Below are 27,381 nucleotides of genomic sequence, written 5' to 3'. Positions count from 1 at the left end.
AATTAGTGACAATACAAGTAGGTTAGGCTGCCCATTCAGAGAGAGCATTATTGCGCACAATGCCAAGAGGATTGTAAGCTAACAATAGGACTCATAGGCCAGTGCTAGAGTGTCACTGACATTGTTGGACTAAACCAAGAGAGCCATTTAGTTCCTGTAGAGCGAGAGGAGACACCTGAGCTCCCTCTGTGTCTAAGTATGTGTGCGTGTGTGTGAGAGAGATGGACAGACAGAGAGGGAAAGAGACTTGAGAATGAAAGGTTTGTGTTTCATGGCAGAGACTTTTTGTCACTTGTACCGCCACTGTTTTCTGATGCTCTTTGTCTCATATCATTGCATTACAGTTTCCATCCAGGGTTGCTACACACACACGCACACACACAATTGTTCGATGCTCCAAATACTGATGGGAAAGGGATGATGTAACGTTCCCAGTCTGCAGGTCAGGGGTGAGAGGTTATTTGAGTCCATACTTAAAGGGCCAACTCCAGTGGCATTGTCTGGGGTCATGGTCTATGACCCAAGGGTCAGTGGTTCACTTTCTGTAGAGTTTTAATATCACACTTTTCTATCTCCCTCACTCTCACTCTCTCTCTCTTTATCTGTCTCTGTCATGCACAGTAACCTGTGTCACATATATGGCTCACATATATGATGCAAATTTTTATTTCACTGATTAACCAATGCCAAGCTGAGTCATTATTTACTGCATGATTACCAAAAAACATCATCATAATTAGATATATTTTCAGCCAACAATTCAGGAAGGACTGATATTCAGTGATGAGTTTAACTAATAATAAATAATAATAGTAAAAAAAAAGATTCACACAGCAAAATGCAGCAAGCACTGTATGTGTTCCTGGCTCTAACCCGACATTCCCGGGATAGACTCCGGATCCACCGTGACCCTGACCAGGATAAAGATGAATGAATGAATGAAAAGTGCAGCAATTGTGGTGGCATTAGAGTGTTGCTTTGTAGTGCCTGCTAAAAAGAGCCTAAGGTATAAAAGCGCACATCTGTGTGTTTGTTTATGCATGTGGGTGCATGTGAGGAACAGAATGGATGGTGACTCTTACAAATAAATACTCCACAATGCCCATGAAAGTGCTGCCATCAACAGTGACTCCTAAGCTATTTATAAAACCACCAAATGACTTTAGGCCTCTTTCTCTCAAAAGAGCTCTCTTTTTTACACACACACACACACACACACACACACACACACACACACACACACACACACACACACTTCTCTCTTTCTCTTTTCTCCTTTTCCCTGCCACTCCCAGCAGTCAAAATTACCTTTACATAATGAACATAGTTTGCATTATACACACCTTGACACCAGTCAAAATATATGTACTTAATTACATTTAAAATATACTGAACTTTGTCTGACCTGGATAAATTTAATACTGAAGATAAATGAATGAATGTGTGAGGTTATCATTTGTCATGGAATGTGCAGAGGAGAAGAAGGGTGCATTTGTCATTTGAAAGTAATTAGGATGTTTGAAGGATGTTTCGAGCACAGTAAAACTTGTTTAATACATATTAACATCTGTTTGCTTTCAATAATCTATTCATACTTTTTTTTAAAAACTACTGATAGCTATATTGGTGCTCTCTGTACTTTCCTACTCCCTGCTTGGAAGGGGGGGGGGGGGGTTCCAAAATTGGGTGGGGTTTGTGTCTTTTCCCCTTTGTTCACCTTCCCATTCATACACCTGGCTAGTCATAAGGATTTACTACAACGTGGGATTCAAACCCCCAACCACGTGAAGTGAAAATGGGATTCCCACCCCCGCCCACCCCGATTCGTTTCCATAATACGTTTTTGTATAACTCTAGTAAAAAGCTAATTTAAACACTTGTCATCAAATGTATCAGTGATAACAATAGTATCCGCCAGTTCAGCTGTATAGTCAAATTGATTGATTCACTTAGAATGATGTACTAGGGCTTTGCAAGAGAAAAAAAAAACACTGGTTTGTGATGTATTAAGATAGCAAGGGGATCTAATAAAAATGGCAATAACGGTAAAGGGAGTGCAGCCCTACCTGGTGCCTTTATCTAGCAGAAAGAAAGTATGACGCAATGGCAGGCATCCTAGCCTTAGATTAGACATTCAGATTGAACTCTGTCATTCTCTACCCTGCTTTCAATCTATCCCTTTCTCTCACATATTCACACATTTCTCCATTCACCTCTCTCACTGTCTCTCTCCTTCCTTCTCTCCATGTTCATCTGTTTAATTTGTTCATTCACCTCCCACCCTCATTCCTTGACCTTGAATCATTGGAATCTGGGTCAGTACAAGCAACTGTTCTGGATCGCAGGCCAAATGTGACCACAGCATTTCCTCTGAATTGCATTCAACAGTAACCATACACAACTATATTGACTTAATAGCAAATAGTGCACGTAATTATATCAGTCATCAACGATGCCTTATTTTAGCAATGATGCACATAAAAGAGTGTTAGCTAAAAAATAAATGGAACAGAAGCTATTTAAACCATGTGATGGTACCATCATCATGATATCATGCCTGTTTACTATTATCAACATGCATTTGATAGTTTACATGCTTAATGCATCTGTTAAATATAAGCTGAATCAAGTAAAACCCATTGGAAACCTTAATAATTTTTTTCATAGCAACCAACAGTCACTATGCCACATTTACATAGTACTGAGGTTAGTTCATTCTACAGACAAGGCCCAAAGTAACTGAATGTATGAAATACTGATTCTCTGCCAGGACAAAGAGAAATGCAGCCCACGTTGTGGGAGATTAGATGCATGCATCATATTTGCTGGACCTTTTTCAATCTAAACATTTAGGCCAACAGCAAATGCCAAGAGCAGGGATGTTCCACACTCCTATGAGACTTTATCACATCCTGCACAAGTGCTCTGCCCACATAATATATCAAGCTGAGCTCACATAACAGGACAAGTCTTATCCATGGCTAATGAACTTGACTGTTTTCATCAGAGTACAGTGAGATCCAACCAAACATCTGACATGTAACAGTCATGTCATTACTGGACATTGATAAAGTTAATATGTAAGCGGTGGATGCAAGTACAGACTTCATTTTAACAACGTGCAAACAAATAACTAAAATAGTGAGAAAACAAGAAACACAAACAGGAGCTACAGGGATAAACACACAGACCATGAGCAAGACTATGGTATATTTAGTAACACAGGAACACAACAGAAACAACACCAAAAGCTTAACAAAAAAGTGACCCAAAGGAACTTATATATAGGGGATAATCAGGGTGAAAACAAGACACAGGTGAGGCTGATTGAGACATGTGACTGGTTCATGTGACATGCTCATGCTGATGAGTGATGTAGTCCAGCACCAATTTCTGCCCTGACACACAGGCAGTGTTTTGACTCCATTGCTTCAGAGCCATATTTTGTTCATTACTCCCAAAGGAATGAAAGGCTGGTTTTTGAAAGTGCCCTCCTGGGTCATACTTGGGGTGTAAGGCAGATGTTAAAGTTTAAATTGTCTGTCAACTAATTTTTTATGATTAGTTTCTTACTATTATCTACACAGTGTCCCAAAAGTCTTTATACATAGGGAACTATCTAGCTGGTTATGCCTTCCTCAGTGGATGGTAATGGACGTCCACATCTCAGTATTTCAAGCCTTCTTTTTTGTTTTAATCTTGATGATTACGGCTTACAGCTCACAGAAATGAGATATTGAGAATGTTGACCTGAGGAAAGCTGAGGAGTACTATATAGGGAAAAAATTTGGAAGACATTTTGCTAAAAAGTGTTAATTTCCCTGATGTATGGTGAATTTTGAGACACCCTATATATCTTGTGGTGATCTTAGTATTGTCAATTAAGCAGGGCAGCATTTAATATGTTCATACCAGTCCCATACACACTACACAAATTGTATCTGTTCACTGATCAGTCTATAGTGGTATTATAAAGGGGGCTGACAAAAATTGGACAAATCAAATAAGGATATAACGTACTATGAATACACTGACTACAATGTGTTCAATCATAAAAATGCAAAATATTAATTCATACAAATACGGGTATGAATACAAGGGACACTTTTTAATTTTACATACTTTTTTTTTTAAGGAAAGCTTGTTATAAAGGTTCACAGGGCATCTTGATTGAGACTAGAGGTGTGCGTTGGGAGTGGGATGCCATGGGATGCAAAAAAAGTCATGAAAGTGGAGGGTTTTTACTGATGTGTGATGCGGACACAAATATGAAGCTTGCAGACAAAAGACCGTTATTAACATGACCGTTATTAACAAGATTTGCAATAATCAGGCTTGTTGTTTATTTTTTTTGTCATCGGTTTGCTCAAGTAGACCGACTTATATTCTGCAAATTGCTATTCGTTGTTATAATTTGTGGATAAAAATGAAATTTTTCATGGGTTGGGTATTATTTAGATATGAAACGTTGGAGCACTAAACAAAAACAGATACAGATAGCGGCATTGCATTAAACCACTAATAGTAGAATATGAACTATAGTCAGTTACTGCTAACACACCCAAGGTTTACCTGATAAAACAACAAATGCATCTAGTGATGTTATGAAGTATGTAACGTCATCAAAAGTGCCTCAAGAACACACAACTTTTATTTTAAATTTTTTTGCAACTATTTTTTTTTTTTTTTTTTTTTTAGATTTTTCATGCAGCTAGCTAGCCTACTGATCCAAAACTTTGCTAGATAATTTCCTTTCACAAATCCTTTACAGCCTGGGAATTTCATGGTCATCTATTCACTTATGCTAATCAGTTATCCCTCTAGTGAGCCTCAAAGGGAACTACAAGCCCATGATCTGGAGGTTGAGGTGAAATGAGGCGTACACACAGTCTTTATGTAAGAAAACAGAGAGCTGGTGACACAGCCTTTACAATCTGAAGCAGGAGGGTGTATTTGTATAGAACCTTATTCCCTTATTAGGGAACTGTGAGGACAAACATTAGAGGGGTCTTTTGTGGAAGAGGCACTGAAAATGGATGACGTTGTCTTCTTCCACTCCAATGCAAATGTGGCCTGCATCTTCATCCGCGTACGGCCTGTCCAATTAGTATGCCACAAGGATATGTTCTTTCACTGTTAGCACAATTGGCTAATGAGCAAACCAATCATGTAATTAGTGAAGGGATACAGCTGAGGCAATGAATGGATTAGCAAAGCTTCTAGTAAGAGTAGCCAGAAGAACAGAAAGTGAATAAGTTGTCAGTGTCATTTGCCAGATGACTATCACATACCTTTTCCAATAAACAAAACACATTGGAGAAGGACTTCTTGGACTATTACAACAAATTTTGAGAGTGCTTTAGAAGCTCTTAGCATTTTAGACAGTCACCAGTTGCCATTAGAAAGAACTGAAAATCCTGTGCAGCTTGGATCCTGTAATAAATGAAGTGTTGTTCTTAAAACTGTGAAATCATAACTGGTTCAGGAATTGCTGCAATGGCTCAGGGTCTCCAACAGAACCTTAAACAGGGCTTTTAAAACAACCATTTTCTAAGATGAAAGAAGAATGTTAATTTATCACATTCAGTTTGGGTCAATTCTGTGCTAGTGCTGGGAGAGCCATGGTGCAGTTTCTACAATTCCTACTCTGGCCTTTTAGGAGTGAGGGTGAATTGGGGCAATGATGGAATGAAAGAAGAGCAGACATAGCCAGTCTACTCAACACAAGTCCCTCTCTCTCTCCAGTTCACCCTCTATTACACACACACTAGAAGTGATTCCCTCATTAAGGGTATTGTCAAAATGCTGATGTAATGAAAGTTAATCTGCTGGTCTCTCCTTGGCTAAGAGGCCTTTGTAAGTGCGATTACTCTGCCCACCCCTTACACAGCTTCATTAAGTTGTTGAATGTGTGTGTATTTAAGTGTATGAATGCATAGACAATGCACTCTGGGAGTAGATAACAAAAGGCAAGACCTTCTCAGCATGTGCTTTAGACCACGTAGGCTAGTCTGAAAGGGAACATGAGAGTGCTGCTATGTCTATGTCTACATAAGCATCAAGTCCCTGAGTAAGGAAAATGCTGAGTTCATTGTCACATGATAAGTGTGTGACGAATGTGCCGCTTGTTAAAAGTAAATCATGTAATATCATTGCACCCTCTAGATAAAATCAGAGAAATCGAATAGTATAATTAAAAAAAATGAACCCGCTCTCTCGATGCCACTTTAACCTTTAAAACATGCCTGCTTCCCACTTTTTCCAAGAAAGAGACAAGGTGAAGGTTGTCCGCACATCATAAGCTGCGTTTGAGTTTTCTGAATTAGCAATAATATCTTACTGCAATACACAGAATCTCACCCTCTTACTATTGATGTCACTTTGCAGTGGGTAGAATATTTATGCCACGGTGTGTCTAATATGTTTTGTATACTTTGCTGGCCAAAAGATTCAGGATCTTGAATCTGATTGGCTCTCCACATTTCCCTGCATTCTATTAGCCATCAATGAAAAATCACACTGACAAAATTAGCGTTTTGGAGAAGAAAAAACCTCACAATAATCTTTTAATATCATTGGGTCTCATTTAGGACATTTTAGTGAAAGCTTGTTCACATCACAGCTCATTTGCACTTAGTGACATGAACAGAACTCCATAAAAGCAAAGCTCACAGAAAACTGACTATGAAAAATGATGGACTCAACATGACAGCATATTGTTTTTATTGTTCAGGAGGCAGCAAAAGCTTAGCGCAATCAGCTTAGCTCAGTCACTGACAACTTCCACATAAGTGTCCGACACTTGAGAAGGGGACACCCCTCTCTCTTAATGTGGATATAAAGTCCATCTCTACAGCGGGCCGTTCTTAAATTTATGTCGATGGTGAAGATGCCAACGGGCATGCAACACCAATCCCATTCACAAAATTTTCTCGTGATAAAATGATGTGAGAAAACGGCTTTTCTTTATTTCAAGATCACGAGAAAACGACTTTTTATTATGTGGAGGTCATAAAAAATTAAGTCACGATCACGAGAAAACAAGAAAGAAAATAATAATAATGCATGGCCTCTTAAGGCTTCCGTAGGTAACTGCACCTGAAAAGGCTCAAATCTGATGCCAAATTACATAAAAAAGGTGAATTACTGTAGGTATTAAATAGGAAGTGAGGTAATGTTTGGCTTACAAGACTCCATGTGATATAGGAGCGTGCATTGTATATACAGTATGAATACCTTGGGTAGGAATGTACTTAATTTACCGAGAAAAAAACAGAAAACTACTTATTTTACCTCAAAACTTCCTTGCAATGGAAATCCAGGGGTAGTTGCTTAATTCCTTCAATTAAGTTTTATTAGATGCATCTTGAAAACTACATCTATTACCCTGTATTCATTTCAGAAAGAATGTCCTAGCAAGGACATATAGTTCTATCAAACTTGAAATCACTATGAAATGTCATTTATCTTCAGTAATCATATATCCTTATCAGGGTGATATAATAGTGGATCCAGAGCCTATCATGGGGACACAGGTGATGAGGCAGCAATTCACCCTGGATATACATTCACACACGTCAATTTATTGTAGCCAACCCACCTACTGACATGTTTTTGTGAGGTGGGGAGCAAACACTGTCACAGGGAGAACATGCATTGAAACTCCACACAGACAGTAACCCAAGGAACCGAGGACCCTGGGGCTGTGAGATGTACTACGCCACCATACCACGCACAGTGGATCAGTCAAATAAAATAGAATTACAGTCACAGGTTTTGTGGTATCCATATGCAATCAGGCCAAAATACCTGATTTGGCCTATTTACTTTGAGATGTGCACTGTAAAAACGGATAAGTTCATTTAACTCCAAAAATTTGAGGAAACTAATTACCTCAAAATTTTTAAATTGATAAATCAATTTCTTTAATCCAAATACACTTAAATATAACAAAAATGTATTTTAAATTACAAAGTTTAAGTTACATTTTTTTTATATTTAAGTGTATTTGACTTAAATTATCAACCTAAAAATTTTGAGGTAATTAGTTTCCTCAAATTTTTGGAGTTAAATGAACTATCCGGTTTTACAGTGTATTTACTGACTTCTCCTTCAGTTGTGTTTGGGTTTTTGAGTAAACAGGTTTGTTTTTGTCTGTAATAAGTAATGAAATGGGTCGAAATGATTTGCCAAAGTAATAGCACATGCACTACAGATATGGTAGATTTCTCCTTTAAAGCGAAGCCACAATTCACTCTCAAAGTTAAATGAATGAATGAATAAATTAATGAATGTAAGAGTAATAAATAACAAATATATAAATGTGTCCAAATGTTTCAGTATATTACATATATAAGAAATATCAATATATAAACGTGTCAAATTGCTTTATGAGTTTGCTAAGTACACATAGCTTTAATTTTGCTGTACCCAGCATTGATAAATGCCAGAAATGACCAGACATGACTTGGGGGGATGGGGGGATGGGGGGGGTAGACAACTCAGCATCTTTTTCAACACTCCTTTCATGGTGTCCATCATTTTTCTTCAATGTTAAATATTTGTTTTTAAATGTCTTTTTGAGAGTGACTGTGTACTGAGATTAGGAAAGTGTTTTGTTGTTTTTTTTTTCATCTGGTGTGTTAAATTTCTTTTCTTTCTCTCTCTGTTCACCTTTTGACAGCAGGCTTTGTGTGAAGACTGTGGGAAAGTTTCCTTTCCTGATGAGGTCATGCATCCAAACCCCTCTTTCACTTTCTCTGTTTCACACACACCCACAGGATTGGGATATGCCATGACCTGACAAAGAAGTGTGTGTGGGTGGATAGGGGGTGATTAACAGTTAATCGAGTATACAAGATCTTAACTGTTGAATGCATGTTGGTAAGTGTAGAAAAAAAAAAAAACAAGTGAAGCTGGATTGGAAATATTAGGAGCGATGTAACAGTATCCACTGCACCTTTTTTTTTTAACATGACCTCTAATTTCCTTGACAAGGCTTTCTTTACAATTCTATATAAAAAGTACACATTTAGACATGACAAAGCATGCTCAACTAATACTCCCCAACCCCCATAGCTCACGTAGGCACCAGAAGTTAACATTGAACCCCCTCTGGCCATACATTTACATATACATTTACCAACCCCCCAACCCCTGATTTCTAACCAGAACAAATTTCTACATTCTAAAGCTAAACATACAAGTCACCAACCCCCATATATCACATACACCATGCATACTCTAAACACAACACACATGTTCCATACAAACACACTATGTCCCAGCACAGCGTTTAGAATTCTCCTATAATTTACAATATTCAGTGATTGATGTTATCTATCCATGTGGAGAGAGATAACTCATCAATGTCCGGTTATTAAAAGTTAGTTATGATAAGAATGTATCGCAGCACTTGAAGACTTTGAAAACATGTTCCTTCAAACCGATATGGCATCAGTCAGTGATATAAAAGTATTACTGACAGTTCATCATGATACATTCGCGATGCTATCACAAAATTATCACAATATTTGCATACTACTGTCATATCAGCCAGTCGGTTACTGCTGACCGAAATCCACAGCATTTTTTAGCGACAAAACTAAACACCTCTCTGTCTGAGACACTAACCCAATCCCTAAGAACATGTATACACATATACTCAAAGCAGACTAAACAGACTAAATGCAATTTGTCAGCTCTAGTCTGAGCTCATACTTCCTCTTGACCATGAGTTTGTTGAAGAAGAATCCCAGCCGGGAAACCATCCAAACACAAACACACACACACACACACACACACACACGCACACACGCACACAATCATATATATTCTTTACACCTCAAATACCTCCGTCCTTGAGAGGCACACTTCATACACACAAGATCTAAAGCATCAAAAGGCCCAGATTATGAATCTTTCACCCTTAGTCAAGCATGCCGCGACTTGAAAAGAGGTGACATAAAGGCAATGAATAAACAAAGCCAGAGAAAGGGAGTTTCTGTGTGTGTGTGTGTGTGTGTGTGTGTGTGTGTGTATGTGTGTGTGAGAGAGAGAGAGAGAGAGAGAGAGACAGAGAGAGAGAACACACATACACACACACACACACACACACACACACAGTATTATTACGATTGTTTGAGCCATTGTTAGTTTCCAATATAGAAATCTGTTTTTTTTTCTTGCAAACACCCATGTACGATTACGTGTAAATGATTGTCTCCATTTAAAAGGAATTGCTTTTGTCTATAATTATGTATGTTTTAGATCTCATTTGCATTTTATATTTTAAACATTGTGTGTGTGTCTGTGTGTGTGTGTCTGTGTGTGTGTGTGTCCACAATGATATGAATATCTAACAGTTTTGAACTAGTAGGGACATTTGACTGGTTCCCACAAGGATAACTGCTTTTTTCTTTTTTTATCACCAAAGTTATAAATAAAAGAGCTAAAAGGTTCCTCTGCGGTTACTGAGGTAAAGGTGTAGCAGTTAAATGTTACATAGCATTAATTAGCTGCATTACTAATTTTGTCAATGGTGAGTGTCAAAGTGTGTGTGTGTGTGTGTGTGTGTGTGTGTTAACTGTTGCCACCTGCTGGTTTGGACTGAAACATGTCAGTCTTCATATATTGCCAAATGACACTAGATTGTCAACTTGCTTTTATTATATAAGAATACAGGATGCAGACATATCTATACATCATTTACAACAAATACACCTGAATGGAGGTAATCATCATCATTACTTTATTATGCAGTGGGGGAGATGTAACCAGGCTGCAAGAAACAATAATGTTGCTAAAAATTTTGACAATTTTCTTCACTAACTACGTACTTAGGTTGCTGCATTGAGAGGGGGAACAAATCTATGAAAGCTGCATTATAAGTTCTGAATTATAATGAAGTTTCATTTTTCGCAGAGAATTCACTGACATGGAATAAAATCCTTCAGATTGGTGGATTAGTTGATATGCTTTATGAGATGAATACATCGATTTTCCAAACAGATCATAATGCAACGTAAGAAAATGCTTAATGCTGAAAATAAATATGTGCACTTACATTAAATATGATTCATCATGAGTCATACTAGGTTCATAAATTGATTATAAAAATAGTTAACAGTCCATACTCAATAGACAAAGCTGGCCAACTCACAAATCGATTGGTTTAGTGAACAAATTCCAACCAGCAAATTACAAGCAAGCAGTGATGAATATAAAACAAGCATACACAAAATATGAGCTATGATGCATATGATACGTATTTTACCAATACAGTATGCCAAATGCCACTAATTATTCATATCAGAATTTAAACAGGAAAATGAATACATGTAATATGTTATTTATGGCAGTAACAGAGAGGCTTCAGGCTACAGTCCAGTTTCAAGAAGAAATTCGTTTTCTTCTGGGCTCTTCATGCTCCTTTAGCACTACATTTTTTCAATTGATATTAAACAGTGAGTCATTTAGCAGCCCAAATCCTGCAAAATGTGTCTAACCAATGATAATATAAGATAAACACATTATCTTTTAGACATGTTTCATCATCAAAGTGAATTATCTTTGGCAGAGCAAAAATAATGATTCAATATCAGTTATTGGACTTGACAGTTCTATTTAATTCTAGAAGCAGTGCAGTTTACTGGAGTTTGGAAACAGTGGAAAACGAAATAGTGCTGGGAAATGTTTTAAGGATTTTATGAAGGGCTTTCAAATCTAGGCTTACTGGAAACAGAGTTCTGAAAGCATTCACACAGGACTTGCAGACTCTGCACAATACAGACTGTAACTCTGATCACATGGTGCTTCATTTTGCAACCGACACAGCCGGTAATCTTAAAGTTATTTTAAACTGAGATGGGAGATGGGACTCCCTCTATTGGATAATCTGTGTAAAAGGCACAAAGCAGCTCAAGGCCATGAAGCTCAAATGTGTGCCCAGTGCTCATTTAAAGAACATGTGAAACTGAGCAAAGGCCATGCTCTAGTCTTCAATATTCTTTTGGTAGTCTTTAATAGTTTGTAGTAGTTTCAATGTCCTCTATGCAAGTACAAAAAGGTTCATTTTTGTATTCGTTTTGGCGACACAAGTCGACATTTCCACAGTTTTGAAAAAAAAAGAAGAAGCGGTTGCCACGTGCCTGTCATTCCAGAGTGGAATATGAAAATGGCTGAATAAAAGGGCACGTTTGAGTTTATTTGGCCTTCTGAGAGCCAATCATCACCTTGGAGACGAAGTTGACAATAGCGCTGGCCGGCTGCTCGGGGTCATGCTCTGCGAAAAGGTGACATACGTTCCCCATGCTGCTCCCACTCTTCCTCGCTACAAAGCCAAAGATCCTGTGTGCACACAGATACACACAACACAAAGGGGAAAATGTGTTTATTTAACTTTAGTTATATATAGAGAGAGTGAGATATGGAGATGAGTTTAAAAAAAGAGGGGAAATACTTACTTCGATTCCAAGCAGCCATCTCTCATCCATCTGTAAATAAAATATACGTAAGTGAGCCTTACTGGAATACATCAGTATGCATTAAGTAAATGGTCTGCATTCATATAGCACTTTTATCCAAAGCGCTTTACACTGGTTCTCATTCACCCATTCACACACACACCAATGGTGGCAGAGCTGCCATGCAAGGCACTAACTTGCCATCGGGAACAACTTGGGGTTCAGTGTCTTGCCCAAGGACACTTCGGTATGTGGACTCATGTGGGCCGGGAATGTGGAGTCAGTGTGGGCCAACCCTACGATTAATGGACAACCCGCTCTACCACCTGAGCCACAGCCACCCCATTACAAATAAGCTACATGCTGTATGCTCTAGATGTAAGTGTGTGATAATTACTTTCTGTCCTGTGGATCCAGGGCACAGAATATGACTGTGTTGACAGGATAATGTCTCCTGAAGAACAATCTAGAAACACAAAATATCGAAAGAATGATAAATCAAAAATAATGATTTTTTTTTTAAACTGATTTTTTCTTCACATTTTTTTTCTTATTTGTGTGTGTGGGAGACTTACTTCCTCTGGTTATCTGTAAGCGTGATGCCCTGAGCAGACACTTTGAAGTGAACGATAGTGGAAATGGCTGGAGGATCCTGACTAAGACTCACTGTGGTGGCCTTCTGTACTGCCTGTACACCTGTCAGAGACTCCAGCTCCACACTGCCCAGGAACCATACATTACACGCTGAAACACACACAAACACACACAAACACACACAAGGTTGGGATCTGCTTCTGCACACTTCCATGTATATGCACTTCCATGTGTCAGATTCCAGACTTTTTGACACTTTCAAACACTGCGACACACTGAGGTTTTCAGAGCAAGATATACTGTAAGTCACTGGATTGAAAAAGAGCTACAGAAACCCATCTTTAAAAGTTTTATAGAGTTTTGCTACAAGTAGTTAACATCATAATCCCGCATGCTTGCCAAATAGGGCTGGGCGATATATCAATATAATATCGATACAGTGATAAATGATTACACGATATAATTTTTCTGAGATATCGTTGGTATGGTGATGTATTTTTTTCACGTTTTAAATCATTACAATTTAAATGGTACTGAATGGATGCCATTGATTTGATGTAATGTGTTTTTTTTTACTTAATCTTCTTTGTCTTTGTAGGCACAAAAGAAAAGTATCGTCAAACTCAGTTTAAAGTTTTTTTTGTTTATTTTACTGTTGTTTTGTAGACAGTTTTATAGCTAAATTATATATTGTGATATGCGTCGTGTATGGCAGAAATGTCCTCAAGTATCACAATATGATATATTTGTCAGATCACCCAACCCTATTGCTGACCAGCTATGAAAATGGGTCCGTGGTTTGTTTGCCTCATCATTCAAATGTCCTCTTTCTGTAAATGTATATGTTTCTTGGACATATATATTTATAAAACACAACACTGTATGATTACCATGTACATACACATCATTTCAAGGATTTGAGGATTATGGGAATACTGCAGTCCAGTAGCCTAGATTCAGTCCTTGACTGGTCAAATATAAATTAGTCACTGTGTGCTGTTCTCATTTCCTTTTACATTACATTTCTTTCTTTTTTTAAAAAAAAATACTTTTATTATTTCTGCTAGAAGCAATGCCTAATTTAATTACATAGGGAATAAATAGAGAACCAGTGCACGGGAGAGAATTTTCCCAGGGAGTGAGAAAGCACCTGCTTCAACAAGATGTCGAAAGTTCACAATGCAGTTCAGCATAGAACCGACTAGAGTGGTTGGATATCAGGAATCAGTTGAGGACACAAATGTCCACGTATCCACACTTCGAAAATCTACCGGAAATAGTAGACCATCCAAGTCTCATTCAACATACTACCATTTGGGCCACACTAACTCTAATCTCAGATACTATTTAGGATGGATAGTATCCAACTGAGACACAGGGTAATTATAGCTTGTGTGTGGTGGAGACTGTGATTTAGTCCAGGTGTGTAATCAGTAATCTGGTGAGTGTGAATGGGAGAGAGTCTTGGTGTTGTAGTTCCCAGCAGAGTAGAGAGTTTTGACTATTCAATTAGTAAAGAAAAGTGATCAAAGACGTGCAAACCGCTAATCTAGACACACATATTCTTAGTGTGCTTTTTTAGCTTCACAAGAGCATACAAACCTGCTCCTTGTTTCAGTAACTCGGTGGCTGAGTTTGTAGAAGTCTGTCCTTCAGACTCGTTCAACTCTTCTAGAGGGTCTGTTAATGAGAAAGTGGCGGAGACAGAGAAAGGGACTCATATGGTTATAATGTTAATGCTTAGAATCTGTTACACACACACATACACACACATACACACACAGGGTACCTCTGTCTGGGATGATTAGTTTGCAGGGCAAAGCCAGTGGTGTGATGGAATGTTGGCACACGAGGGCTGTCAAACTTCCTGGAAACAATTTAAGAACATATTCTAATAAATAACATATAACTCGGCTGGAAGTCGAGATGAGCGAGACAGAAAGGCATGCTGTGATGATGATGATGATGATGATGATTCACATATAGAAATAAACTAGTGCAAAATTTGTCCACTAGAGGGAGGTGATGGTGTAAAATTTTTTCAGAATTAAAAAAAAACTCTTGCACCTGCACCAACACAAACTTGCCAGACAGACAGACAGATACATACACACACACACACACACACATACATACATACATACATACCGAAGTAGGGTTCGTTTGGGCAGCCCTTCAGCCTCACTCCTTTCTGTGTGCACTCGATCAGGAAGTGACGCACAAGCTCACTGGTCAGATCCCCCACTGCACACAGACACAGGGTTTGGCATTAATTACAAACAGTATACCTGAACCCACAGGCTCATGCATGGAGGCTAATTCAAATTACATACATCATTGTTTTCAATGTTGTTTTCACAGCATTAAATTGATCATTCTTCATTTTAAACCTTCCATATAAAAACAGATCCCGCTCACATGATACTGTGCGTAAGTGTCACGCAGGAGCTCAGTCACAGAAGTCACAAAATAGATTCAACATCTTAAAGCGATCATGGTCCGATATATAAATTTGAGAACAACGACACTGTAACTACAGAAAATTATAATTGGCTAGATAGTTCAACCGAAGCACCTAATCAAAATAAAATCACAATTGTTAAGGTTTATTTTGACAGGTTTGTCTACTTTGGCTACTAAGTAAATTTCTTAACATAATATAACAAATGTGAGAGATAAATATGCAAATAAATGATAAGTGATATTGAATTCCCACTTTTGTGTACCTGTGACATATCCGAACTTGTGTGCTAGCAGTAATGCCTGAAGGACATGGAGGCATATCTGAATTGCATATTCATTGATCCTGGCCATTTTAAGCTAGCATGTTTGCCTCACACCTCCGGGGTTGTGGGTTCGAATCCTGCCTCCTCCCTTTGTGCGTGAAGTTTGCATGCTCTCCCTGTGTTTAGGGGGTTTCCTCCATGTACTCAGGTTTCCTCCCCCAGTCCAAAAATATGTGTTGTAGGCTGATTTCCAAATTTCTGTAGTGTGTGAACGTGTGTGTGATTGTGCCCTGTGATGGGTTGGCACCATGTCCAGGATGTCCCCTGCATATTGCACTGAGTTCACTGGGATAGGCTCAGGCTCCCCCGTGACCCTGTGTAGTAGCAGTATGGATAATGGAATGGATGGAAAATTGGTACTTTAACCTTCTGGACCTGTTGGCAGATGAGTACTAACACTAACTGTACATATATTTTCTGTTTAGTTTTACTGAAGTTCAAAAATCAGCATCTTTTTTCCAGCTTTTGTTGAAAAGGACTTCTCTCTTTTTATCTTCTCTCCTAACTCTTTTATCTTCTCCTCTCTGCTCCACCCTTCCTCATCTTGTCCACTTTAACAGAAAGCTAGTTAACATTACTATATTCTTGCTTTTTTTTGCTGAAGTACATCATGGTAGAGCAGTTGGGTGATTAGTTGTTGGAGCAGAGAGGTGGGGAGATGTTGTAGCTGTTGTAAAAAATCTCCTGGTGCTCCTGCCCACAGCATAGAAACAGTTGAGGAAGTAGGATGTAAGTGTTAAATGCAGTTAAATGCAATGTGTGTGTGTTTGTGTGTGTGTGTGTGCTTCCTTCCTCTGATTGAAGGAGGCAGATGGTTTATGAAGTTGCACACACGAATGGCAACAAACACAAGCAGACCTCAGTCACAGCTCATTCTTTGATTTGACCCAATTCAGCAGCAAAGATTTTTAAATCAGAAGGTGTGTATATATATATATATATATATATACATATATATATATATATATATATATATATATATATATATATATATATATATATATATATATATATATATACAGTGAGAGAGAGAGGGAGAAAGAGAGAGCCAGAGTAGGCATGAATAAGATGCACCTCCTCACCTTTCTTGCTCTGCTGTAGGACAGAAGGCGGGGGCGTGGCCACCTTCATGGCTAGTCCATATGCTCCTCTAAATGAGTGACTGTCTCTGACGATAAAGTCTCCGGGCTCTTTATCTTTCAGCACTGCGATGGCTACAGCCCACCAATAGAGACAATTTGGAAGATTGTTCATGTTACGAAAAACCGTCAAAAATGTGGCAGACATATTTATAAAAATCATGATGGATGCTCACCCTGCTCTCTAGTGATATCCGGCTTATACCAGAACTTTGACGTGTCTTGAACAAATTTCACCTTGTCTGCTTTACTGGAAAATGAATCTGTTCAATGGGGAAACAACATGATTAGCATTTAAAAATATATGTATATTTTTTTGGTCTTCATTTCTGTTGAACAGGATTTCTGGTAACACTTTACAATAACAGCACATGAATAATAATGCACTAATACCTGAATTAATCCTTACTCAAATATGAACTGATGATGAGTTAAGGCATGTACTAATCATGAACTAATGAAGAGTTAACCTTAACTTGATGTGAGTCTGATGAATTCATGCGTGAATAACGAGCACCTTAAGTACATGTTAGTACATGTTGGCTAGTTAATGTATTAATTAACACGTAAGGGTAAACTCATCAAACATGCACTATAAGAAAGAATTAAAATGTGCATAATTTCAAATTGTTTATATAATCTGCCATATGTAGCTGCATACACAAACATCATTGGATGGCGCCGAGATTAAATAATTGGTGTTTATTATTAGTGCGTCTTTCTATGTTCGATAAGAAATATCAGTGTAAATTATGAAAGTGATCCAGCGCCATCCAATGATGTTTGCGTGTCCATATCATTTGAATAACAGAACGTGTTCATTATGTCAGTATTCCTTCTTAACATCCTCCCTAAATAATTGCACCACATAAGCAATTAAATAATAGTGTCTCCATCGTTTGTGGGGCATTATATGTTTAAATAGCTGTAAATGTAGAAGACATGTCATGTGACCAAAATCATGTTTTAACAATATCATAAATTAATCTTTTGATATGTACTGTATGCCTAAAAATACAGTCTAATCTAATATCAAAATAAGTTATACAATATCTTTTCTCTCTAAAATAAGTATTTATTACCTCTTCAAAAACATTGCTGAAAGAATGGAAAACACAAAGTAACGCTGAAGAACTGAAATTAGACATAGAGAGTGAGTTTTTTAATCCAACTCCCACAACAGTGATTTCTGTCATTATTGCTTAGCTATTAATATTAATATTTTGCTTAAAGATCTTATCTTTTCTCATTTAGTACTGCCCTTCAGAAGCTACGTAAGATATTTACATGTTTCCCAGAAGACAAAATAATAACAATTTACACCAGTCGTCCTGTTCAAAAGTTTACACCCCCCTGGCTCTTTATGTATCATGTTGTCTTCTAGAGCATCAGTGAATGTTTGCACCTTTTGTAATAGTCGTGTACGAGTCCCTCAATTATCCACAGTGTGAAAAGATGGATCTCAACATCATATAGTCACTATTGGAAAGGGGTCAAATATGCAAAAGATGCTGGAAAAGCACATAATGTGCAGGACCTGGAAGATTTTTCTGAAGAACAGTGGGCAGATCTCTACTCTTTTTCAAGTTGGTTAGAGAAAGCGCATAATGTTTCATATTTTACCTGGACTAGGACAAGATGCTGTAGGTGACCCATTGTTATTGGAACTTCCACTTAGTCTGAGTGGTGAGTTCAGGGATAGCTCTCCTCCATCCATCCCTCTCCTCTTCTGAGGTAACATTGGAGGCTGTGTTCCATTAAAGTCCAGAGACTCCAGACCCTCCATTGCTTCCAGCAGACTAAGTTCCAAGTTCCCTAAGTCAAGACTGGGTGGCAGGGCACGAGGGGAGCTGTGGGCATTAGGGGTGGAAAGTGACAGTGGAGGTGAAGGCTGGGGTGTGTAGTAACTCAGGGGGGTGTTAGAACCACTCTCTAACCACGAATGAGCCGGGACAGAGCTGGATGGGCAGAATAATATAGAGAATATCAGAATTCATGATAGATCAGTATAATTCAGAGTCTAATCCAGTGCAGTATAATACACAGATACTGTAATACAGATGTTTGTGCTCAGTGTACATCATGTTCATTATTAAATCTGTTTATGTGGAGCCTCTGCCATACAAGTCGTTTGAATAACATGTTTCTGAAAAAAGTTAATGTATTAGAACAAACAGAGTAATATAAGCCTTTGATTTGAATTTCAGCCAGAATTAATGTCCAATCCATGCTGTTATGGAAAATGTTCTGACCAATCATTCAACCCATCTAGCCATTTTCCATATCACTTATTCTACACAGGGTCGCAAGGGAGCCTGGAGACTATGCCAGGAAACTCAGGGCACAAGGCAGGGGACCCCCTGGAGGGTGGTGCCAACCCATCACACACATTCACATACTACAGACAATTTGGAAATGCCAATGAGCCTACAGAGCATGTCTTTGGACTGGGGGAGGAAATCGGAGTACCCAGAGGAAACCCCCGAAGCATGGGAAGAACATGCAAACTCTGCACAAACAGAGAGGAGGTGGGATTCAAATTCCCAACCTTGAAGGTGTGAGGCAAATGTGCTAACTACTAATCCACCGTGCCCCCTCTGACCAATCAGATTTGAGAATTTAACAGCGCTGTGGTATGAATACTCTTATTATATTGGGTCATCATGGTAGCTTAGTGGTTAGCCTCGCACCTCCAGGGTTGGGAGTTCGAGTCCCACCTCTGCCCTTGCTGTCCCCGTGCTTCAGGGGTTTCCTCTGACTACTACAGTTTCCTCCCCCAGTCCAAAGACATGCATTGTAGGATGATTGGCATCTCTAAATTGTGTGTGAATAGTAGTGTGTGAATGCGTGTGCGATATCCCTGTGTAGGATAAGTGGTACAGAAAATGTATGGATGCTAGGCCATTTAGAATATTTAATTATGCAGATAATTATCTATTAAATAATGCTTTGAGTTTTCAATCGTATCTGCAAAGAGACATTGTGGCTGCATACCAGCCAAGCAGGAGGCACACTTGATTGTTAATTGGAGACCAAGATGAACTGATTAAACAACTGGAATCAGGTTTGGCTCCTGCTTGGCTGGAATGAAAGCCTGTAGCCACACATTCCCTATGTGGATAAGATTGATGATCCCTGGCTTTATTTCTCACTTTGATCTTTTTCACCAACCCCGTGGGTTTGTTTTCCAAGATTTGATAAGGAACAGTGCAAGGTCAGTAGGTTTGAGTGAGAGTACCTGTTAATGTTGGGGAGTGGACTTGAGGTGCTCACTGAGCGCATGGAGCCAAACCCTCTCTGGCAGGGGGTGGGCCTAGATGTTACTTCAGAGTGAAACTCGTCTCCATCTGATGACATGGAAGAGTGTGTCATATTATCCATATATCCCCTCGATTCTGGCAGGGAACAAAACAAATATTCTTAATGCAGTGAACTGAATCCAATAACCTTCTATTTAGTAATTTATATGTAATTCTCTCTTCTGTCTATATAACAACACTTTTAAAAGAAATGAAACTCATGCAGTTAGGACAACATGTCTTTTCTTTGTTGTCTCAATAACACATCAACACATTGAATCCTATTACATACTGTATGAGTTATAAAGTGAATGCATGTATTCAAATGTACAGTATGTGTCCTAAGTGATAATGGCTGGTGGACTGCACACACACACACACACACACACACACACACACACACACACACACACACACACAACCACTCATACACACCCAAACACATTCCTGACATAGTGCACATAACACTATGCAGATGAGGCTCCCCACAATATTTCTCTCCTCCACCAAGTGCCTCTAAAAACAACGGTATTAACCAGTTGCAAAGCAAATTCTCACTTAAACCTCCACATGTCCTTCTTCATTTATTGCATTCTTTAAAAATGAGAAGTTTTTCTGTTTAGAATTAAAATCAACTTTTTATTCAGTATGTACAAATGAATTACAAGGAATTTGTCATGGTGACAGAGTCAACAACAGAGAAGACAATTCACACAATAGACAATATGCAATATACAATACTTAATATACATAATATACAATAGTTTACAGAATAGACAATCATTTACAGTAAACATCAACACTTGGTACATATAAATATGGTGCAGTGGGCTGTTAAAATCAAATGTTAAAGGTCCAATTAAAGGTCAGACAGGTTTTAGTGGTGGAAAGACGGAACAACATATCCCAGTCATTACCATAAACATTGTATAATAACAAAGTTTGCCATGGTCACAGTATATGTACATAGACAAACAGACATTTGGGAGCAAAGAAAATTGGTGACTGACATTAAGGTCCCAGATGGATATACTAAAGAAAAGTGACTCAACCTAAAAACCCAAACCTCAAAGTGTATACCCAAAAGCTTTGAAATTCCAAGTACTATTTACACAGAGCCCTATAGGGTCATCCAGTGGAACTGAACTCAAGAGGGATACATGCAACAGAGTAATGATGAAAAGGGATAGGAATTAGTTTGATAATCTGAAAAAAGAAAAAATGCTAATATTGATTATTTTAATAAAAACTCAGACTCAAGTATCAGGATGATAAATGAACCTGTGGGACTGAACCGGTCCTTGGGAAGATGAATTTTCCATACCACACTCAACAATAAAGGTTCCAATTAGAACCAAAAATGTTTTTTCAGTCTGATGACTTAGGAGAACTCTTAAATTACACAAAGAACCTATTACTCTCAAGTAAGAACCATCTATTTATTGGCGCTTTAAAGAACCCAGAAACGGTTCTTTACAGCATTGCTACAAAGAAACCATAATTTTTGTTCTCTAAAAAGCCCTTAGCTAGTGCTTTAAGGAATAAAAGTATGGTTCTTAAGACTGATCTCAGGAGAACTTTTTCCAGTCCCACAAAGAACCTTACAAGGTTCACTTTAACCTGTTAAGGGATGATACTTTGAAGAACCAATACACTGCTCTGAAGAACCTATAATGAAACATAACTAACATCTCCAAAGAACCATATAGCTCACCTCAAAAACCCTATACTATGAAAATGGTTCTTGACAGGAAGAAGGTTCTTTGCAGAGCCTAAATTGCTGTAAAGAACCATTGAAGAACCTTTATTTTCAACTCAGGAAGTGGAAAGTCATAACTTGGATTTACCATTATCATTTTCAAGGTCACCGTGTTCGTCTTTTTTTTATTATTATTATTATTTTTTTTAGCAACAAATAAGCCAGCTAACTGTGATGAGTGATGTATATTTTCCTCCTCAACACAGCAATCTGTATAGTCAGTGTTATAGATGTAACAATCAAATATATCATATGTTGATGGATCTAATGCAAATACTTTAAAGTTAAGAAGCACTACTTTGATGCTTGACTGTTGATTCTGTGAGCAGCCATGTGGATTTGATGTCACTTGCTGAACTCGGGGTTGAGGAGATCTCCCCAAGTTTCCAAGTAGGAATTCAGAGCAAAGGAATCGTTTTCTGTTGTGTTTTTTTTCTAGTCTGAGGTTGGACATTCAGAGTTACAAGTTAAAATGGAATGCAGCATTACTCACAACAGGTCCATTCCAACACACTAAGCTCAGGAGGGGTATATTACAGCACCGCTGAAAATGGAGACACCAAATATGGCTGTGGAAGATTCCTAGCTTCAGGAATTGTCAACTTGTAACATTGTGTAATTGGTTTCTGTTACTGTGTTACTGGTTACATTGTTATCATTTCATTTTATGGCGTTATTGCATGCGATCCTTTAACATCAGGAAATCAAATAAGCTCCACTAAACACAAGGTGATAAGACAACAGCCAGGGGAAAAAAATTCAGATTACCGCAAAAAGATGATTAAAGTTCACTCAGACTTGCTTCCTGATGTTTATAGGGATAATAATAAAAAAAGTCAATAAGTATATGCAAAATTAAGGCTTGAATGATACAGAGCATTAAAATAATCTTCCAATAGTTCAGACCTATGTCTAACATGGAGAAATCAAGTGTTTGCTTATTGTGGGTCTTATCTTTTTGGGGTTCTTCTGCTGTTTGGTATAAGAACGAGGCACACAAAGGACTCTCTGTGCTTTACAGAATACAATACTCACAACCGACTACATATATCCAGCCCATAGACAGCCAGAGGTATTTTTAGCAAGTGACTACATCACATGTTATTAAAAACATGTTCTATAAACTCAATAAATTCTTAGCTTGCAGGATTTTGAGAGGCTTCAAAGGATTAAAAAGGGTGTGAGTGTCAATTATTTATTCCAACAACAGAGTCCCTCTGGATTATATCTCTGGCATACCAGAAAGACAAAGAACGACTTTGTTGTAGGCTTAACAAACTCACCATTCACAGGAGGAATGCGCGCGCGCATGCACACACACACACACACACACACACACACACACACACACACAGCCAAGTTGAAAACTATTCAGCTGTTGTGATCAAAGCTGCACTGGGGAAAATGAGTGGGGGGAGGAGAGACAGAGGGGTAAGCGAGAGGAGAAAATTTCTGGACCCGCATAATGGTTGGTGCAACGGTATGACATATTAGTCGAATATGATTATGAATTATTAATATAAATTATTTGTAGCACTATGAATCATTTTCATGATTAAGCTCTTTTTTCCATAACATCATCAGACCTAACAGAACGTTCTGCATTTAACAAGGATAGTAATTGTCTACTCTGTTACTTATAAAATGTTTTTAATCTTTACATATAACAGTAAAAATAAAGACTTACTAATAATATCTTTAAAAAATGCTTTGTAGGAGAAACATTCATGATTCCGAAACTCATGTTTTCCCATTGCTTATGAAAGAGATTGTTCATTGATCTAGGCATAAACTACAGTAAAGTGACCTCGCATATTCATACCCATGTACAGGTTCATAGCAACAAGGGTGGTCGCTGCTCCCCTTGCAATAATTACCCCTATGCAATTCATGCAGACTTAACGAATCATATCTAGCTCAAGTTGATTTCAATTCTCTTCCAGTAGCTCAGTAGTTATATCCCTGAACATTAAGCATAATAGTGTGACTATAAGATCAGTACAGTAATGTCAGTATGTCATCTTTTAACTTGCACAGACAAACAAATGTTCTTCACATACCACCTCAGCTTATACTTAATAAGGTTCTGCCATTGCTTTGCGTTTTCTTGCCCTTTCTTTGCCGCTTTATGTCTAAAAAAAAACATCGCTGCTCATGTATAATCTAAACCAACGTCTAAGATTACTAGCAAATTGGAAATGTCAGACACATTTGCTTATGCCTAAGAGTCCTTACCATGATCCCTTCCTGTAAATCAAATTAGACCTTTCTGAGTAAAATTGTTCCTGAATGAAACAATTTGAACAAGGAACCACTCTCTGACTCTAAATAACTGTTCTGAATATACTATAAATAACTACAAATAATTGAGAAAAAAATGGACAAACCCACAAAACCATACCTTTCAACAGAATATAGTACTCGTAATGCTTTATCTTTAGCTGTAACTGCTGCGGTTTGAGAATTTTATATACGTGTGTCTTATTCTGGGCTTTGCTCCCTAGAACTCTTCCAAATGCCAGTTTAAAATGGCGCATGTTCAGAACCGATGCATTATTTCACCAAAAGTAGGCAGGCTGAAAAGCAGCCTCATTGGCTTGATTAAGAGAAAGCACATTAAGAGAAACGGCTGAGAGTCTGTATGGTGTAATGGCCATGTGTTTTTGCACTTTCTCTGCAATTCAAAGGCAACGTGTTGAAAACACTGACCTCATTTCTGTATCTCACTGCCTAGTAGGGATAGCAATAAAAAGAACAAAGCTTTCCATAATGGATATTAAACATGCAGCTTTAGGATCCACCAATTCTCATGAAAGTCAATGATGAAACTGTCTTTCAGTTGTAAATCACTCGTTATTGAAAGCAACAAGTGTTCCAAGTGCTTCTGAGATACTTGAGGACTCCTACATGCCTTTTCATACAGATCCACATAAATCCAGGCTTTCCAGCAGTAAAAGAAAGATATACAGTGAACATTCTAGCATAGTCAGCTGCAAGATGAGGAGATACAGGAGATCAGTACACACTTCACCGCTTAAAATGCTAAGGAGTCCACGTATTTTCTGATTTCAGTGTCTTGTGTTCTTACATACTGTACAGTAGCTGCCCAGCAAAACCTCATTCACTCTTTTTCTCATAATCCGAGTGAAGGTTACGTACCACAGAGAGCCACAAAAAATTCAAATGGAATATTTTCCACAAAAAAGCACTGGCTGGTGTGAGACATGAGGCGTTTCAAAGGCCTTTAAATCATGGGCAATACTTAAACCACACACACACACACACACACACACACACACACACACACACACACAGGTGCACTGCAGAAAATACCCCACAGATCATTTATCATACCATGCTGCTGTCTGTCTTTTAAATGAGCAAATGAGCTGCTGCTCCCTGCCCCCAAGCACAGCTTGTGCTTCGGATACTACATTAGCCATGGAATCTGCTAATAAGCTCATTCAAAAAGTAGTCTGGTATAAAATGATTTAAGGTATTTTTGGGGCACATTTCCTTGAAAAATAAAACTTCTCCACTGAGTCTTCAGTGGTTCTGATCCCGGGAGTACATGACGACTCTTATGTCCATTCTTACAATCAACAACAGAACACTTACAAAGCTTACGAAGCTTAGACATTCTTATCACTGTAGCTGCTCCAGCGTGGAGAACATGGCAGACTAAGTGCAGCTGACTCAGGGAAGGTCCGTGCTAATAGGGCAGAGTCCCTGGGCGGGGCTTGTTCCAACATGACATCCCATTTAGGGTGAAAAAGTAATTGGCTCATTTTGACACACTGTTTATGATTTACTGGGAATATAAAAAAAGGAGTGGTGAATTTTTACCATTATAGGGTGGTTGTGTACACACTCTGCAGACACAGACTTATGTTCAAACACCATTTAAAAGTGAACTTTGCATAATAGGGCCCCTTTAAAACAATCTATAAAAAGAGAAATATTAGCTGAATTTGTCTATATTCAAGATATTTTTAATCGCTAAGATAATCATTTTTTCAGTGTAATGTTGTGGCATGGATTTGTAGCAATAGCCAAATGTCTTAATGTGCTTTAATTGTGTTTACAGGCTACTCCTATCTGCCCAGATCTGCAGACTTATCTGGAGGTTCTCCAAAACTGGGGGAATGGGCAAAACAGGAAGAGTTTTCAAAAGAAAGAAAAAAAAACATAGAATTGCACACAAAAATACATGCAATAAATCCACAGTTACATTACTACAGCAATGAAAGTGCTCAAAGTTTCTTCTGTACACAAGAACTTGTCAAACATCAGTGGAGGGAGGTTATGAGAAGGCCCAGATCAGACATCTGCATATGAACGCAGTGGCATTCCAAAGCCTGTTTGTAAATACACACATTTCCGTGTGTTGGAATCTGCAACATCAGATTATCAGCGCATGAGATATAACGAGAGAGCAGAAGAAGAGCAAAGAAAGAAAAGACAAGAGCAGAGAAGAGATCTACTCTAGTAGGATGAGGATCTTCTTACACTGCCTGCTGTCTAAGTAGACAATGCAAGCTTGCCAGAGACGGCTACAGCGAATGGCTAATTCATTTAAACGCAGACACACACAAACACACACACATATACACACACACACACACACACACACACATGTATGTATATATATATATATATATATATATATATATATATATATATATATATATATATATATATATATATATATATACTAAACACAAACTTTGCATACTGTAAATGTATTGAAAGTACTTTTCACACATACCTAGAGAAGCAGTCATGATGAGGAAATCCTCATGGGAGATTCCTACACACAAAAAAGCTGACTCCTGTAGTTATGTGAAGTCTTGCAGATCTCTCTCTCTCTCTCTCTCTCTCTCTCTCTCCCTCTCTCTCTCCCACTATCACTGAAAGTATGTCTTTGTCCCTAAAGTTCACTGTCTTTGTTCTCTCGCAATGCTCTGCTTTCTGACACAAATAATAACAGCATGTTACACAGTTACGGTCTGTTCTCTCTAACTCTCCACTGTCCCCTCTCTCTCTCTCTCTCTCTCTCTCTCACACACACACACACACACACACACACTCTCTCTCTCTCTCGCTCACGCTTTCTTTTCGTCCGTGCCCAGATTGAATGAAGTCATTGAGTTGGCTGAGATCTGCGAGCCTCCAGATGGAAAACTACTCCATCCTTTCTTTCTAGAGTAATGTGCCATTGAGTGACTGCTTTGAGGAGACATAGGGAGGGACAGAGGGAGGGAGAAAGAGAGCGGGAGGGAGGGAGGGAGGGAGGGAGGGATGGACGGACAGAGAGAGAGAGAGAAAGGGAAGGTCTGA

The 27,381-nt window shown here is 38.4% G+C and overlaps 1 protein-coding gene across 1 annotated transcript in view; it reads right to left on the bottom strand.

The window, feature by feature from the left end:
* Positions 1–10,124: 10,124 nt before the first annotated feature.
* si:ch211-191a24.3 (tensin-3) overlaps positions 10,125–27,381 on the bottom strand; it is a 47,447-nt gene continuing 30,190 nt past the window's right edge. Inside the window, exons 17-27 of the mRNA XM_053614894.1 lie at positions 20,222–20,378; positions 18,607–18,941; positions 17,160–17,246; positions 16,927–17,058; positions 15,207–15,302; positions 14,848–14,925; positions 14,661–14,738; positions 13,040–13,208; positions 12,862–12,930; positions 12,465–12,494; positions 10,125–12,348 (exon numbers count right to left, since the gene is read on the bottom strand). Of these exons, the coding sequence (XP_053470869.1) occupies positions 12,204–12,348; positions 12,465–12,494; positions 12,862–12,930; positions 13,040–13,208; positions 14,661–14,738; positions 14,848–14,925; positions 15,207–15,302; positions 16,927–17,058; positions 17,160–17,246; positions 18,607–18,941; positions 20,222–20,378 (1,376 nt within the window). The 3' untranslated portion in view covers positions 10,125–12,203. The remainder of the gene's footprint in view (positions 12,349–12,464; positions 12,495–12,861; positions 12,931–13,039; positions 13,209–14,660; positions 14,739–14,847; positions 14,926–15,206; positions 15,303–16,926; positions 17,059–17,159; positions 17,247–18,606; positions 18,942–20,221; positions 20,379–27,381) is intronic.

This window comes from Ictalurus furcatus, chromosome 25 (assembly GCF_023375685.1).
Source record: "Ictalurus furcatus strain D&B chromosome 25, Billie_1.0, whole genome shotgun sequence".
NCBI lineage: Eukaryota > Metazoa > Chordata > Actinopteri > Siluriformes > Ictaluridae > Ictalurus > Ictalurus furcatus.
Note: the sequence above shows the minus strand (reverse complement) of the source record. Positions and strands in the feature narration are given on the sequence as shown.